This window comes from Neopsephotus bourkii, unplaced genomic scaffold (genome assembly GCF_033783945.1).
Source record: "Neopsephotus bourkii isolate Nb327-2 ecotype Australia unplaced genomic scaffold, CSIRO-AGI_Nbou_v1 NB_1572, whole genome shotgun sequence".
NCBI lineage: Eukaryota > Metazoa > Chordata > Aves > Psittaciformes > Psittacidae > Neopsephotus > Neopsephotus bourkii.
Genome location: NW_026902048.1, coordinates 4,899,976 through 4,915,569, shown reverse-complemented (window position 1 = coordinate 4,915,569; position 15,594 = coordinate 4,899,976). Strand labels below are relative to the sequence as shown.

The 15,594-nt window shown below is 40.1% G+C and overlaps 1 protein-coding gene across 2 annotated transcripts in view; it reads left to right on the top strand.

Annotated features, from left to right (window-relative positions):
• Positions 1-15,594, top strand: part of MCTP2 (multiple C2 and transmembrane domain containing 2) — a 111,596-nt gene that overhangs the window by 55,778 nt on the left and 40,224 nt on the right. For both annotated transcript variants that reach the window (XM_061371283.1, XM_061371284.1), the window contains 3 exons: positions 7,225-7,326; positions 8,075-8,149; positions 8,937-9,056. In XM_061371283.1, the coding sequence (XP_061227267.1) occupies positions 7,225-7,326; positions 8,075-8,149; positions 8,937-9,056 (297 nt within the window). The remainder of the gene's footprint in view (positions 1-7,224; positions 7,327-8,074; positions 8,150-8,936; positions 9,057-15,594) is intronic.

The window sequence follows — 15,594 nt, the reverse complement described above, 5'->3', positions numbered from 1 at the left end:
GCAGTCCTCTTCCCTCCGTGGTTTAGACAGCAAGTACTTGTTGTGGCTGGGGCTATTTTAGATTGTTTGTCTATTCTAGCAGCCTGAGTTGTCAATATCTCCAGTTTCAGAGCAATATTAGAGTCAGTTGGGCATGGAGGATGATTTGATGTTTACAGGGAGGAAAAAACCTCTTAACATCTTCTATTCCATTTTTGATCACTCGGTTAATTTTTCCCCAAGTCCTCATATCTCTGATGTTACTGGACGAGAGTGGCTGGAGCAGCTGCTCTCCTGCAGATCCGGCGCTTGCCAAATGGTCTGCGTGATCGGCAGCAGGCTGTGTGGGCTCACAGTGAGAAGATGTTAGATTTGGATTTTCTGTTGATTTTATAGGCATTTGTCAAGTATCCCTTAGGAAGCATGTAACAAGGCAGAGGAGGGGAGTGCATGTGTGTGGTAATGTCCAAACTATTCAGGGTAGGATTTTGTCCAAGGTTGGAGACAAAAAAATAAAATAGAAATTGTTTATGCTTTCCCTTGCCAACTGAGCTTCTTCCTTCCTGCCCAAACTTCTCTGTCTCCTATTTCAGTCAAATCTAGTGTAAATATATTCATCTCTGCTTCTGATTAAATAACATTTTGCACCTATTAACTTAGTCTGATCTGAGACCTGCAATTTTCTAAGCTCTTTTTCTTTCTTGAAATGGTAATTTTGGTGCATGTTGTCAATATGACTATAAATTTGAATGTATCCTTTGAACCTTTTAGATACATATACTGGAAGAGAACAATTAACTGTTAAAAGACTTGAGGAAGCCTCACAAATCACATAGGTTTAATTTCTCTAGGTAATCAGGACTAGTATTTGCCTTGCATTAAATTCTCTTTTGAAAATAGAAGTGCATCTGCCATTCCTCCTTCCCCCCCCCTTAAAAATGCACAAGTTTGACTTGTGAGCTGTCAGCACACGAAGTAAGTTTACTTTGAATTGTTCATGGATGACTAGATTCTTAATGAAAAATTGCCTTGAACAAAGTATACGTTCGAGGGATTTGAAATGTTTAATTAATTTGACAACAAACTTGGTTTAAATGTGTTCAGGAGTCTGACGTTTTGTAAACATGCGTACACCTTCATTGCATTGACATTAACACACAAATAAGCTTACTGCACAAAACCTTAGAGATAGTGAAATTACTTAAACTTTCCGTTCATCCTGGACTGTGAACTGGGCTTATTGCAGGCACCAAATAAGAAACATAAAAAACTGGGCAGCATAAGGAAAGTTTCAAGGTATCGAAGGATGAATAATGCTGCAAACTTGATGTTCTTCTACAAACTTTATAGATGTGATGAAGCAGTATTGAATGAATACACATTTTGCTTTGTTTCTCATACAACTCTATTAATAATACACTGTAGAGATACTGATTTTGGTACCAGTACATCGAATTTGGGGGCCAGAGGGAGAGAAGATGACCATTTCCACCTCTGGACAGAGTAGGCTTTTGTGCTAGAAACTGAAGAACCTGGGGAAAGGAGAAGTAGGGCAATAACTTCATTGCTTCAAGCAAGAAGTTTGGTAGAAGTTTTGTAGGTTTTGAGGGACTTGAACTGATACTCAGAGAAGTTCTTTCCATCTCTCTGCTCCTTTCTGCCCTAGATCTTAGTAAAAGCAACTGTGTTTTCTCTCTGTGAGGGTCTTTTTTGTTTTGCTTCAAGAGACTCTTATCTCCTATAAGGCTGGAAGTTATTAGAGACATGGGAGCATATAGTGTGCTTCAGTGAATTTGAAAGCAGAGTATATCAAATATCCTCCACCTTTGAGTGAAGAGTTGTATCTCGGAATGGAATGTTTTTTATCTGCTGGATTATCAGCTCAGAGAAGTCTTTAGCTGCACCCTCTCTTTTTCAGCAAACAGGAACAGGTCTATGAAATATTTGCAAGTGCCAAGCCAGGTCGGTAGACAGCGATCCACTGAAAACAAGTAGTATGTCTTTCGCAAGCTTAATTATCTAAAACATGGCCTGGATTCAGAGAGCAGACACCTGACAATTGCAAGTACTTAGCACTTGACTGTAAGTGCACAGCCTTTTCCAGGAGAAAGCTTTAGCGTTTGTGAAAACTGAAAATGCTGGTTTTATGTGATAGAGGCAGCTGTGAAGTGTATCGTCTGTTCTGACTTTCATCCCTACCATCAACCAGGAATTTTGGAATGGAGGAGAAAAAAAACAACCCAATTCTCTTCCAGAAAAAAAATGACACTTTGTTCCTGTAATTAAATTCTCTTCCAACAATTCACTCCTTACTGAAATGGTATCAATGAGAATGTTTTTCTTGAGTACCACGTAGTACCCTTCTGCTCCCAAGCTTTTCAGCTCCTCTTCAGACTGCCTGGAAACACTCCTGTGCCTGCCCTGCTTTTTTTCAGTCCATCAGCTTCATATCTATTTGGTCTTTGGATATCAGTCCTCTACCAAGAACCTCAATCTCTATTCTATTTTGGATCTCACAGAAGACTGGTAAAAGTAAAAATGTTTGGGACAATAGTTTTGGGAAGGATGAACAGGCATTTTGTCCAAAATAGAATCGGTGTGTGTTGTGAGACTAGGGAGAAACAAAACCTTCTTTATTCATGTCCAGGCGGATCAAATATGTGGCTGGCTTTCCTCTTTTCCTGGGGAAACATGTCCTTCGATAAGGGTAGGTGTGTTTCAAGACAAGCTTTATGTTGTTCAAGGCAAATGATATGACACTGTGCATCAGCAATGTGCTCAATCAGGAATATCAGAGGTCCCAGATGCTTCAGCTGAATTACCCTTGGAGAATAGCCATTACCCTTTCCACACGTCATGGGTGTTGATGTACAGAGGTTGGACCCAGTGTTCTTCTGTCAGATTATCAATATATGACATTGAATCTGCATCAAAGCTGGATACAGAGTGAAGTTTTCTTAAAATCAATGTAAAAAAAAAAAAGCCACTAAACCATATTTCTTTGAGACAAGAGCAATGAAAAAACATGCTTTGCTGCGTAAGGGTCCTGTCTTCTCTGTGTTTTGTGTTCTATCAATCTCAGCTTTTGCTATTTCATTAGAATTCCCAAGCGGTCAGAAGGTTGTTGCTTAATAGATTTAGCATTGGTTGGCTACATCAATACTGTGTTTAGTCACATTTGTTTTACTGGGGACATCTGTGGGAAGAGTTTAGCAAATATATTCATTCATTTGAAAGGAACCCGGTGCACTTTGGGCCTTGACTGTATGGTGGTCTCATGATACCTGAACATCTCTTTCATTTAGAGGCAACTTCTGGCAGTGCTTTGTCTGAAGTGCCTCTAGGTTGAAACACTTACTCCACAAAGAATTTTAGCTTTTCTTCCAACGGATGATTTCCTTCGCTTGGTCCTGTATGGAGAAGGGACTGTAATATAGACTATACAGTTTGTTCTGTGAAAATATTAATGCTGATATTTTGTCTTTCTGGGTTGATTCAGAACAGGGAAATGACCCAAATGTCAGGAATTCCCATGGGATGCAAAACTTGACTTCTTTTCTGATGGTGACCTTGCAAAATGAAGCATGTCAGTGGGGTAGGCACTACTGTCCTTACGTTAATCACATGGTTATGGGCAGTCTGGGTTGGTGATTGAGCCCCACTGTGTTGTGTGCTATTAAGAAGCTTTAAGAGAGTGCAGGCATTAGTGTTCAGTGAGGATATGAAGCTTCATCAATAAAGGAATAATATTGATTATGTCTCTTGAAGGACCTCACCTGCAGATATTTTCTCATTTAATTTGAATATTCCTTTCCTTCCCTTTTCCCATAAGTAGATGTAAATGTTCGTAAGAGAGATAGTCTGTTTTGGGCACAACTCTCAGGAATATTTGTTGAGTGCAATCCATGTGAGATCATCAGGTATAGAAGTAACCTGATCTCTCTGACATGGAGGTTCATCCTAGGACCCCAGCCCTGGCTGCTCAGCTTTTCCACAGCTGGAGAGGGCATTTAAGCAGTCTTTGCAAACAACAGAGACTAGGGAAAAGTACCCAGAGAGGGGAAAGAAATAGATCCAAAATGAAATTAATATGACTGGCTGTCTCTCAAGATTGAGAGAGACGTTGAACAGAATCTGAACTCTGGCCCAAGACAGCATGCAGTGAAAATATGGAGTATTAAAAAGCTCTTTTGCGTGTTTTCTTCTGGGCATGGTTGAGACATGCCCTAGTCTAATCTCCGTGAAGTCACGGGTGTTAGAATTACCCTATACCTTTTGTTGAACCACACTGGCCTAGCACGTTGCCAAAACTGTAAGACTTTTGTTTGACCTTTTTTTCCAGGTTTTTTTTCTTTTTATCCAAATGAAAACACGATGGAGAACTCGCCATTTCATAGCCAGTTCTTCTCTCTTCTGCTTTTTTTTTCCCTCTGAAGAAGGTCAAAAGCTAGGATATCTGCATGAATGTTTAGTCTTAGGCTGAGTTGTAATTGCATATCTTTTAGCAGTCAAGTCAAACACATGGAATTAAAGAAGCCAAATGAAGTAAAACTGTATTTACTCTGCATTACTTTTTGCCCTTTCAGTTTTAGAATAGCAGCAATAATAATGACACCATTTAAAACAGTTTCCAAAGCAACAAACAACCCCGTTTCCAAATCCAGAGAGAGATGGAAGTTATTTGTTGCTGATGTGAAACTGCTTGTGTGAACACACCTGCAAGCACACCCCAAATGTTTGATTCAGCTCCAGCTCTTAAAAAGAAGAGACTTTCCCCCAAAGTCAGAAGCATGCGTTGCATTCAGAATACCATGATATCAGATCAGGACATTCTCAGTATGACAGCAATTATTTTCCTTTTTCTACCAATTTAGCAGAATGTGGCATTTTTTTCCTTGTCGGTTGTGCTCTTGAAAGGTATAAGAAAAGCATACCCCAAGCCAACGAGTATAAAGAGAACTTTCCCCTAGTTGTTGCTTCTACGGTAATAGCATGAAATGTTACGAGAAATGTGTAACAAAAATGTGGAAATTCAGTTACCAAATTAATAACTGTGGGGAATCCAGAGTTATGATGTTGTGTGATAGAATCATAGACTCATAGAATAGAGTTGGAAAGGACCTTAAGATCATTTAGTTCCAACCCCCCTGCAGGGATTGGGCAGGGACACCTCACACTAAACCATGGCACCCAAGGCTCTGTCCAACTTGGCCTTGAACACTGCCAGGGATGGAGCATTCACAGCTTCCCTGGGCAACCCATTCCAGTGCCTCACCACCCTTACAGTAAAGAACTTCTTCCTTATATCCAGTCTAAACTTCCCCTGTTTAAGTTTTAACCCATTACCCCTTGTCCTATCGCTACAGTCCCTAATTGAAGAGTCCCTCCCCAGCATCCTTATATATTTATATACATATATATATTGGATACCTAGATCTCTGCAGGCATACTGGGAACAATGTATATTCAGTCCTGTTGCAGGGGAGTTCATGAATCAAAGCTCAGTCTAAAACTGCTACTGATGGCATCCCCTTGGACCAAGGAGTAACAACCCCAAACCAAGTCCTTCAGGCCCTGTATCTCTGCCATCAGTAAATCCATTTTTCAGTTAATTTGGGAAATTGAACAAGATCTTTACTTTCCAAATAAGATTTGTTTTGGTTTTATTCCGTAACTTTTACAAGTATTTTTGCCATTGCTTAAGGGGGAAAAGAAGCAGGTGAAATAGCAGGATTGTTTATGATGGGCTGACAATACTGTATATGACAGTTGTCCTGAGGACCTTCTGATATCATACTATTTGGCCCTAGAAGAGAATCCACTTCAGCAGCTCTTCTGGCTTGGGGCTGCAAGTTATCTGAGCCTGCTGGTCTGCATAAGAGTTTTTTACTTGCCCGTTTCTTGGCAGCTGCAGCATCCTCTGGCAGGTAAAGCAGAGGTGCTTTGTGATTAGTTTAGTACAGTGTCTATTGTTGTTATTTATTGCTATTAAATACATTCCATATATGCTTGCATTACTGCCAGCATCCTGTTAAGTAAAGCTTTGGATAAGAGCATAGTTAAAAGCTGGAGTTCCTGGTTGGATACCACTGAGGATGTGAAATTGTTCCTTACGGATCCCTCTTCTAATTATTAGCCAGAAAACCCATCTACCTTTTTATGAGCTATTTGGTACAGAAAGGGTGGAGAAACATTGGGAAGAAAAGTGACCTTTCCCTTGTCTCATGAAATCACTTGGTTCCTATTATGCTGTTTTTTTCCCTTACTCATTTCTACCACGGTATATATGAGTGCCTCTTCTAAATGCCAGAGCAGCAATAGCCATTTTAAATATGGTTGCAATTTCATGCCCCCAAATTTCCTCTGTTATCTTTAATCTTTGATCATTACAGTCCCTGAATGTAGCTTTTTGGTAAGCTGCAGTTTTTATGTTACTGCTGTTTGGAATTAACTGGTCTGCTTCCTAAAAAGCCAAATGTTTAATCAATACATATCCTACTGTGTATAATAAATACATTTCTGCTGTCACTTTTTGAAGAGAGAATGCTTTTCATTTGAGCCAAACAGTTTAAAAAATGGTGAGGGAGGCTTTTTTTATTGGTTATTTATGTTTTTTAGAGATGTATAATGGGATGGATTAGAGCATAGAAAATGTATTGAAATTCAGGGGTAGGGTAGGGAGAGAAGTCTTCTACTCAAATTAGTTAATTTTGAGCATTTGTTACATTAGCATTTGCTCCACTTAGACTGATTAATTTCTTTGTATTGCATTTGTTTCCTGGATAATAATTTGGCAACCTAATAATAAACTAAGCATTAAGAAGTGGGTTCGTGTACTGGAGTGTGCAATAGGCAGGTAAGTTGTTGGTTGTGGCTGTTTTCCTGAATTTGGGAAGAAAAAAAAAATCCCATTTTAAACCTGTAATAATGGAGGCTGATTACTTCCCATCAAGTCACTGGCTTGCAGGGCAGAATTTTCCGACTGGTTATTGCATGCACTGCTCTACTCTAAAGTACAAGGTCTGTAAATTAAAGTTGGACCATAAGAGATTTAATCTGCAATTTTATAGGTCTCTAATCCAATGGTTGTTTTGTATTTCAGGCTCTGAGTCTATTATCAGGGTTTGGGGGAGGGTTTTTTTGGTGTGCTTGGGAATTTATTTATTTATTTATTCTTTAAATTATATTGTGAATTACAGGTGGGAAAATATTGATGCTTTTTCTTTCCCCCCTCCCCAACTATAGATTAGAAACGGTAAACAAAGTTGTTACACGCTGAAGAATAAAGACTTGGAACGTGCTTCAAAAGGAGTAATTTACTTGGAGCTGGATGTCCTATTTAATCCTGTAAGTTGAAATAATTTGTCTTTGCTTATCACTGCTGTTAAGAAATGTGTCAATCTGCAAGGACAAGGGTGGGGGATGATGCTTTAGACACTGGGAGGTAAGCAAGGTAAGTCCTGACCTGGCTGTATCTGATGGTGGGGAAGTATTACTGGGACATCAGAGCTCTGGGATGGCCCTACCAGTGGGTGGGGACAATATGGGGGTATTTTTGGGCTGAGAAGTGACCATGAGTGCCTTAGGAAGGAGGTGCTGATTACTGTACACCACAGCTTCATTTGCAACAGCCAAAAAAGGGCTTAATCTTTAGTATATTATACGTTATTTTTAACACCTCCTTCCTTCCCAAAAAAGCTGACCCGTGATGCTCTCTTTCCAGGGTGTTGACAGGAAAATTAATGAGGCATGGACACATTGTGCTTAGTTTTTAGGTGGCTGAGTCGCTCTCAATTGTTTATGCCCTACAGACTTTTACCAAGTTAAATCCTATTTATTAAGGCCATCGTGGACTGCACCACAGCTCTGCTCATGCTGAAGTGACTCCAGCCTTGCCCAGTTTAACACATCCATATTTTTCCTAGCAGCTCCTCTGAAGTTGCTGAGAGGCTGAAAAGAGTGAAAGATTCTGAAATTCCTAAACCAACACGGGAGATACAAAGCTGAAATAACACACTCAAAACCACCTGAAATATATTTTCTTAATAATAATAATTATTATTTTAATGACTTCTTTTTTTTTTTTTTTTTTTAGATAAAAGCAAGTATTAGAACATTCAAGCCCCGGGAAAAGCGCTTTACTGAGGAGAACCGCAAATTCTCTAAAAAGGTGACAATTGTGTCTGGACTAAGCTCTTGCATCAGTTTCGGAAACATTTGAATTGCTGTAGCAAGGTTGCAAGAACAAAACCTATTTATGCATAAAATGCCGAACATGTGTAAATCCTGCGTATTTCTGTATGTGTTAAAAGGTTTGTTTGTGTTAACATGAAATTGCTTTCTGATCTAGCTTGCATCAGTCGTTCTGCCTCATGCTTCAGAGCGGGGAAAAGGATAGATGTGGATGTAGCATAGTTTGTAGCACCTGAAGTTCAATAAGGATCTTATTCCCTCCTTTGGGAGGGAAGAAAGCATGTCGCAATTAGTTATTTTAAAAGTCGATATGGTTTTAGAACATTGGCCATTATCCTTTTGTTAAATAAAGGTGCCTTATAAACAGGCTAAAGTTCCCCATTTTTTCTATGGACTAATCCAAAACATGTAGAGAAGAGGTTGTTTTGATTACATTCTCTTGGGCCCTTTTCCTTGCTGTATTTTGAGAATGGAAGGGGAATGAAGGTAGGTTTGCATTAGTGTTTTATTTAGGTTTGGCATCAAGATGTGCTTTTTCTTTTCTTTTTTTAATAAGGGATGAGGAAAACCTGGAAGGTTTGGATGTAATCAAAAAGCAGACAGGAGCTGGAGTGTGTCTCTGAAATAGAGGCTTTATTTGTAATATGTGCTCTGGCATGCATTTGTAGCTTAAATTATCCCTGTTTCTTGAAGCAATAGTAGGATATTAGAGTGTTTGATTAAACTCTTCTCCTCCTCCCCTCCTCCCACTCAATATTTATCAGATCTTATCAAGAAATGTTGATCGCGTGAAAAAAATCACCATGGCAATATGGAATACAATACAATTCCTTTGGAGCTGCTTTCTCTGGGAGTCCACGGTAAAGAGCGTGGTAGCATTTGTGGTAAGTGGATTTCTTCTTTTATTGCATGAGGCTAAGTGGTATAAGATCTCGAGTGTTGCCATGCCTTCGTCTCCGCCGGTATAAAGCCCTTTATCTTTTGCTGTCATTGATATTTTGTAGCTATGTGACTTACAGGGCTGAGGGTTTCAAGGCAGCTTGGCCCACATTGGGCCTGATGGACATGGAAATTAGACTGCCAGGAACAGCCTTTCTTTGCTTGGTGCAGAGATGTTCACCAGCCGGCGCCAAGGATGCCCATGGGTGGGTGATGCCACCCTCCGAAGGCTGTGACCGTGAGGAGGTTCTGGAATTGTTTTATTTTTAAACATGGCAATGGGGTGGTAGGAAAGGAAGGAGGTGGTGGCCAAAAGGGTGATACAGGGAGATGCCTTTGATATGGATGATGCAGTGAGCTGATGGGTCTTGTCCATTCCACCTTCTACTGCAATGAGGCAGCAATTTGCTAAATGTTATCAATGCCTGCTATGCCTGCATCCCTGTGGCAGATCTGTTCATAGTAATAATACATTGCTTTGAAATAAATTAAAAGGAAAAAGCTGGTCAGTGAGTTCTGCTGCCTTCTGCAAACAAAAAGCCAAGTTCTTCACCTGCCTGTCCCACTTTTTAGTTCTCTTCTTTTTCCTCTCGGTAGTAAACACCCCATTCGCAGTTTTCACATAATCCACTCAAGCACAAAAAGGTTTTGCCTGCTTTTTATTCTGCAGTGTGACATTTTCTTCATGCTTGAAATGTTTGGCATGCCATTAAAGGTTGCGAAATCGTTTTGTGGCGGTCCAGCATGCAGAAAGAAAGTTTTTTGAGTGTTTATTAAGCAATATTACAGTCACATTACAGTCACATCTCCAAGATTTTCTCCCCCTTTTACTGTCTGTGAATTATAAGTTGCTTAAAGGTTCTTTTGAGGAAAACACTTCAGTGTATTTGCTGTAGATGAGTAAAGCAGACCATCCCTGATTGAAAGAACATCCAGAGCAAAAGCAGAGGAGATTTCTTTCACCCTGCAGGTTAGAGGGATGATTGGTACATGAGAGTAGGTAGGATGAGAGGGTCTTTTCATTGTATTTTTTAATTCCTGTTGCTCAAAGCTGATTTAGATTGTATCTAAAGTTAATGTTCAAGAGCTGGTAGAGAGCCGAGTAGCTGGTACCTTGCTGAAGCAGGTGTGGCTGTGCAAAGGGAGGTCCATGGTTCTGCACAAGGGAATAGGATAGTCATCCACACCGGGGCTGGAAAGGATGTATGGAAAGGATGTATGTAAAATGCCAGTGTTGATGTCCTACCATCACTGTACAGCAAGAATCTAAGCACATGTTTAAGAGATTTCCTTTTAAGAGATTGTGCACACAGTATCACAGTATCACAGTATGTTAGATATTGGAAGGGACCTCAAAAGAGTTGCAGCTATGAAGTTCAGTTTTCTAGACAGGAAAAGTTTGGGGGTAGTGGAGAGGCAATAAAATAAGAAGGTGGAAAAGTGGGGCAACAGAAAAAGGAATTGATTCATGGTGAAAAGAAGGATGGGCAAGTTCCACAGTCCAGATTATTAACATCTTTACTGGATACCATAATATTGCTGATTTCCTGAAAGAAAGTGGGTAATGGGAAAGGAATAAAAATACATGACTCTAAGAATAATTACCGCAGGTTTCTTTTACAAACCAAAATGTCTGTCTGATTTTTTCCACATGGAAATAATTCAGCTTTGGCACTTAAAATGAAGTGCTAATTATGTATCTCCCTCTCACTATTTCCAGCATGTGTGTTTGTAGTACTGAAAATACGCACACAGCGTGGTAGGTGTAGCATCCTTCCCTGCCCCAGTCTGTGTGTAAAACCCACTCTTAGCAGGTTAAATAAAAGGTGTGCCAAATATTGCATTTTTAAAACCTTCATTCCCCAGCAAACAGCATCTATATGCCTTCAGTACCTGGCTGTGTATCAATTTAGCCTGTACTGAATTTGTCTTTATTGATGATCCACTTGTGGCTGATACTGAACACCAGAGGCAAGGAAGATGCACAAAGCTTCTCACCAGTTTTTCAGCTGTGTTCATGAAACCATGGCTGGTAGATTAAGTGCCAGCCCTGAAAACCCTAAAATGCCCTTTTATTTGCCTTTTGTTTCTTACAGACATTGTCCGTTGGGCCATAACCCAATAACCCATAACGGCAATAACCATTGTGACCGTATTCTACATATTTCACTTATCCTCACTGTGATAATCACAGACTTTGGGTGGTCCTTAGGACCTTCCCCCTGTTGTATTGCCTTTGGTTTCCCTCTAGAGGTAGCCCTTGACCGTTCCTCCAAGGGGGAATAAAGGGAAGGAGGAGAAGGAAGACAAGCAGATGGTATAATCATGTGAACCTTGTTTCTTAAGCAATCAGGCAAAACCCACTGCTGGACAGAAGGAAATATTTGTGAGCGCATCAGAGCATGGCAATAGGCAAGGACATGGTATCTTACACCTTTCTGTTTTAGTCTTCATTACAGTGCACCTCCCTCCCTATTAGTGCTGACAGCTCGTGTGTGTGTGTGTGTGTGTATGTGAGGGAGAGAGACAAGGACATTAACTACTACTTCTGGGTGCACAAAAGAGGAGCAGATAAAGAGGGAGGAAACAGGCAGGATGCAAGTGAATGAGAAAAACGCTGTTACCCTAACCCTAAGAGACATCATCCCAAGATAAATTTCTTTATTAGTTTGTAATTGTAAGAGGAGGCAGTCCAAGAACATGTGAGTAGATACATGGTTTTTTCCTATAAAAATGAAACCATATTTTTCATCAGCATTCTGTGATTTTAATCTGATGATTTTTAAATCAGAGTTAATTATGTAGGGACAGAGAATGCTGATTGGGCCTGCTCAGGCACAAATAAAATCAGAGATTTTTCAGGTTTAGAGGTTTAGAAAGAGGGTTAAAAAGGAGGTGAGGTGAAAAGCAAAGTTTCACTTCTGGTGATGTTTGCATTGTGCACACGGGGTTTGGGGCAAATTGGCACACAAATTCTAGATAAAACATCCTGGGGTTGGAGGAGAGTCATACACAGGTTTTCAGGATTCTCTCTAATGTACATTTCATCAGTGGTCTGGTGTGAAAAATAGATGCATGTTCTTGCACATGCCTGGGAATATCGGGAATATTCTGAAATGCTGAAGGTGTTGCCTCTAGAGTTAATAGTGTTCATATCCCTGAAAAGATTGTAAAAGACTTTGTCCATGTGTTCTCCATCAGTTCAGGATTTGGTGGGATTTGTAGAGTTTTAAGACCAAAAAAGCTCTTCAAGCATCCGACTTTGTTTTATTTTGAGACAATTACCTCTGTATTCAACCCGATACGCTGTGTTTTGACTGCAAAATGTCTCTCAAGTATCTTTATTTTGAAGATACCCAGAGACATAATCTAATACATCCCTGTATGTTTTCTGCTCCTGTGTCTTATACTTTTCATATCCTACTCTGGACAATTTGGTCCCAGTTTCCAGGGTGAATGTTGTGTTTTTAGCCTCGTCCTCATCACTCCTTCCTTTTGTCACACCTTTCTCCATTGAGACGTCACTTCCACGCTGTGTTACTAGTGTCCAGAACGCTGGAGCTGCGTGGTGAAATGTGCCTAGAGGAATGTCTGCTCCGAGTCATCCTGGACATCTGTGTGATTATAAGCTGTTTGTTTTTCTACTTGTGCATATAGAAATTCATGTTCTTACCTTTCTCATCATTTTAAAACCAAATTTCTGGTCCTTTCTTCCACATGCAAACACTCCCTGCCTGCTCTGTTTCCCCTTCTTTGCTGGTCATGGAAGTTAAGTCCATAATAACCAAAACATTCTTGCTGTACAATATGTATTTTAAAAATATTATAAAAGTTAATTTTAGTCACAGAATGATTTTCCTGAGGAATTATGCATCATTGCACATTGTGCTTCTGATTTTATACAACATAATTACACCTTCTGTTGACAGTTTTCTCTGCATTAATGGTAATTATGTCATTTAATGGAATTACAGTAATTGCATTAAAAAATATAATCTGGTGCAAATTAAAAGGATATATTGACTGTAATTTTTACTATCATATGTATTTTTTTTGAAGTTTGCTTTATAGTTGCAAAGGACATTGGCAGGAGCAGGGGAGAGATGGGTAACCAGCCACCTCAGCACCTCCAGTGTGAGTGGCAATGCTTGCTGCTGGTGTGGTTCATGGTCCCTGCACACTCTACCCATGCCAGCATGCTTCATTTTTACTGGCAGCATTTCCCACCATATCAGGTTTAGGCTTCTTGCTAATCAAGGCTGCTGCCAGGGTTGGGTACAGGTGGGAGCTATTTTTCAGGCTCATTCCTATCTTGGTAGCTCAGGCCAGCCAGACAAGGAATGCAGCACGCACAGACAGTTTGCAGTGCCATTGCTGTGTGTCTGATAATTGTTTTATGATGGGTTAATACCGGGAGGAAAGGAAGGAATACGTGGAATATGTGGTGATGCAGCAAAATGTGTTGGAAATAGAGAGTTTCTGGTCAAACCAACTGCAGTTGTTTAATGGTGGGCAGCTGGGAAAAATTAAAGGCATAGGATTCCTTGGAGCAGTTTGGGTTTCCCAAAAAGCCAGCTGACGCAAGAGCGGGGAAGGCTCGGGGGTTGTGGGTGCTCAGCAGAGCTGCTGGGGGTTTTGGATACAGCAGGAAACGCAAACTTAAACTTTTGGGCTCCTTGCTGCAGAAGTGAGATTTTGGCACCTTCTCCATTAAGAACTCCAAAACTTACTAAACCCAGAGAGATGTGGAAGATGCTCCATTTTCAGGGTCTGGGCTGTGGGAACTGGAAGCCTGAGGAGTCACGGGGCAAGCTGGGTGAGGCTGCTTATGTGTGCATTACTGTGCCAGTTTGCTTCAGTCCTAATCTGGGATATCAACAAAGAGATGGGTTAGAATGTGTAGCCCATAAACTTGTGGGCATCTCTGTGTGTGCCATTTAACATGCTGCAAATTAAGCTTGCAGTATGTGAGCTGGGTCCTGTTTCAACTCTAGACACCATCTTACTAAACTTGAACAATTTTGTTACCCATTTTGAGATGGGCTATATTTATACTGATGATTTACAGGCAAAAAGCCATTAACTTGTTGACAGTGTCCTCTAAAATTGGTAATTGTGTGTATCAGTAAGAGGATAATATGCTTTTCCCTCAGGAAAGATGTTTGTTAACTGAAAATCTAAGTCTTCTGGGTTTACTTGGGGTAAACCGTTCATTCTGCATATGGACAAGTGTGTCCTGCATGTTATGGTTAGACTTTCCCAAGAAAAACACAAAATGTTCCAGTCCTGTTTGTACTAAGCATAATTCAACCCTGGACATGACAACAATATATGGGTAAAACATCCTGTTTAACTCCTGCATTGTTTTGCAAGACTGGTTTTTATTTGTTTGTTTGTTTGTTTGTTTCCTTGATGGGAGGGGAATTATAGATCAGTAAGAGGAAATTTTTGAGACAAAAGTTGAAGAGGGCATATGAGGAAATCAGTGGGGCTGGGAGAGCAGTAACAGCTATGAAATCCAAACAACTTAGTATTGGGGCCAAATCACCAAGCATCTCTTGAACCTCTGGCCAGCCAAGCAGAGAACAGAGGTTAATTTTAACTGAGACTTTGCTTATGTTTTACCAATAGATGGGATTAATTCAATCTTCTATAGGGTGGGGATGGAAGATGTGTGCATACGCAAGCTTCCCTAAGATCTTTTTTCTTTTCCCCATGAATTGTCTGCTAATTTTGAGCAAGTAGTTCCCTGATACAAAGTGCAAACCACCCTGCCACGAGTACATGTGTAACTGATGACAAGGGTACAGTCTTTTTTTCTCCCCCCTTCTTTTTCTTCCTCATAGCTGAAGACAAAATATAAATCGTTGTTCTCAGACTAGTCGGGAACAGCATTAAAGTAATGGTAGATTAAAATGTCTCCACATTAAAAAGCTAAATAAAATGAATAGATGTAATCCTAAAGAGAGAAGAATGAGTATTCTTCAAACACTGAATAGAAACTTGGAAAAAGCTTTAAAAAGAAGAAAAAAGTATTAATGCAAAAGAGATGGTCTTTACTTCCGCTTTACTGTAGAGCTTTTGCTAAGGGCTTTTCTCAGCCTGTTTGCAGCTTGTGTTTTGCTACAGTTTTAACGAAGCAGTCGGCAAAAGGACAAAATGCAGCTCATAGTTAAATAGGAGAGGTGTAAAATAACACTCTGCTACAATAATTTGTTCATATTTAAGCCCAGAGCTGGTGCTGGAGGAGCAGTGAAAGGCAGGGTTTCAGGAATTTGACCTAGTAAGTAATTCTTCAGAGCCCCTAACATTTCCTCCCTTCTGTAAATCCCTGGCAAAGGCACATCCTTAAAATTATTGTCTCAGATGGCAGTGAAAAGGCTGGATCAGAGGCATGTTTTTATTCCGAGCTATTAGATCCCAGTAAAAGCATTTTTTCTAGTGACGGAGGGAAGGTTTACATCCTGCTTCCTCCACACTGCT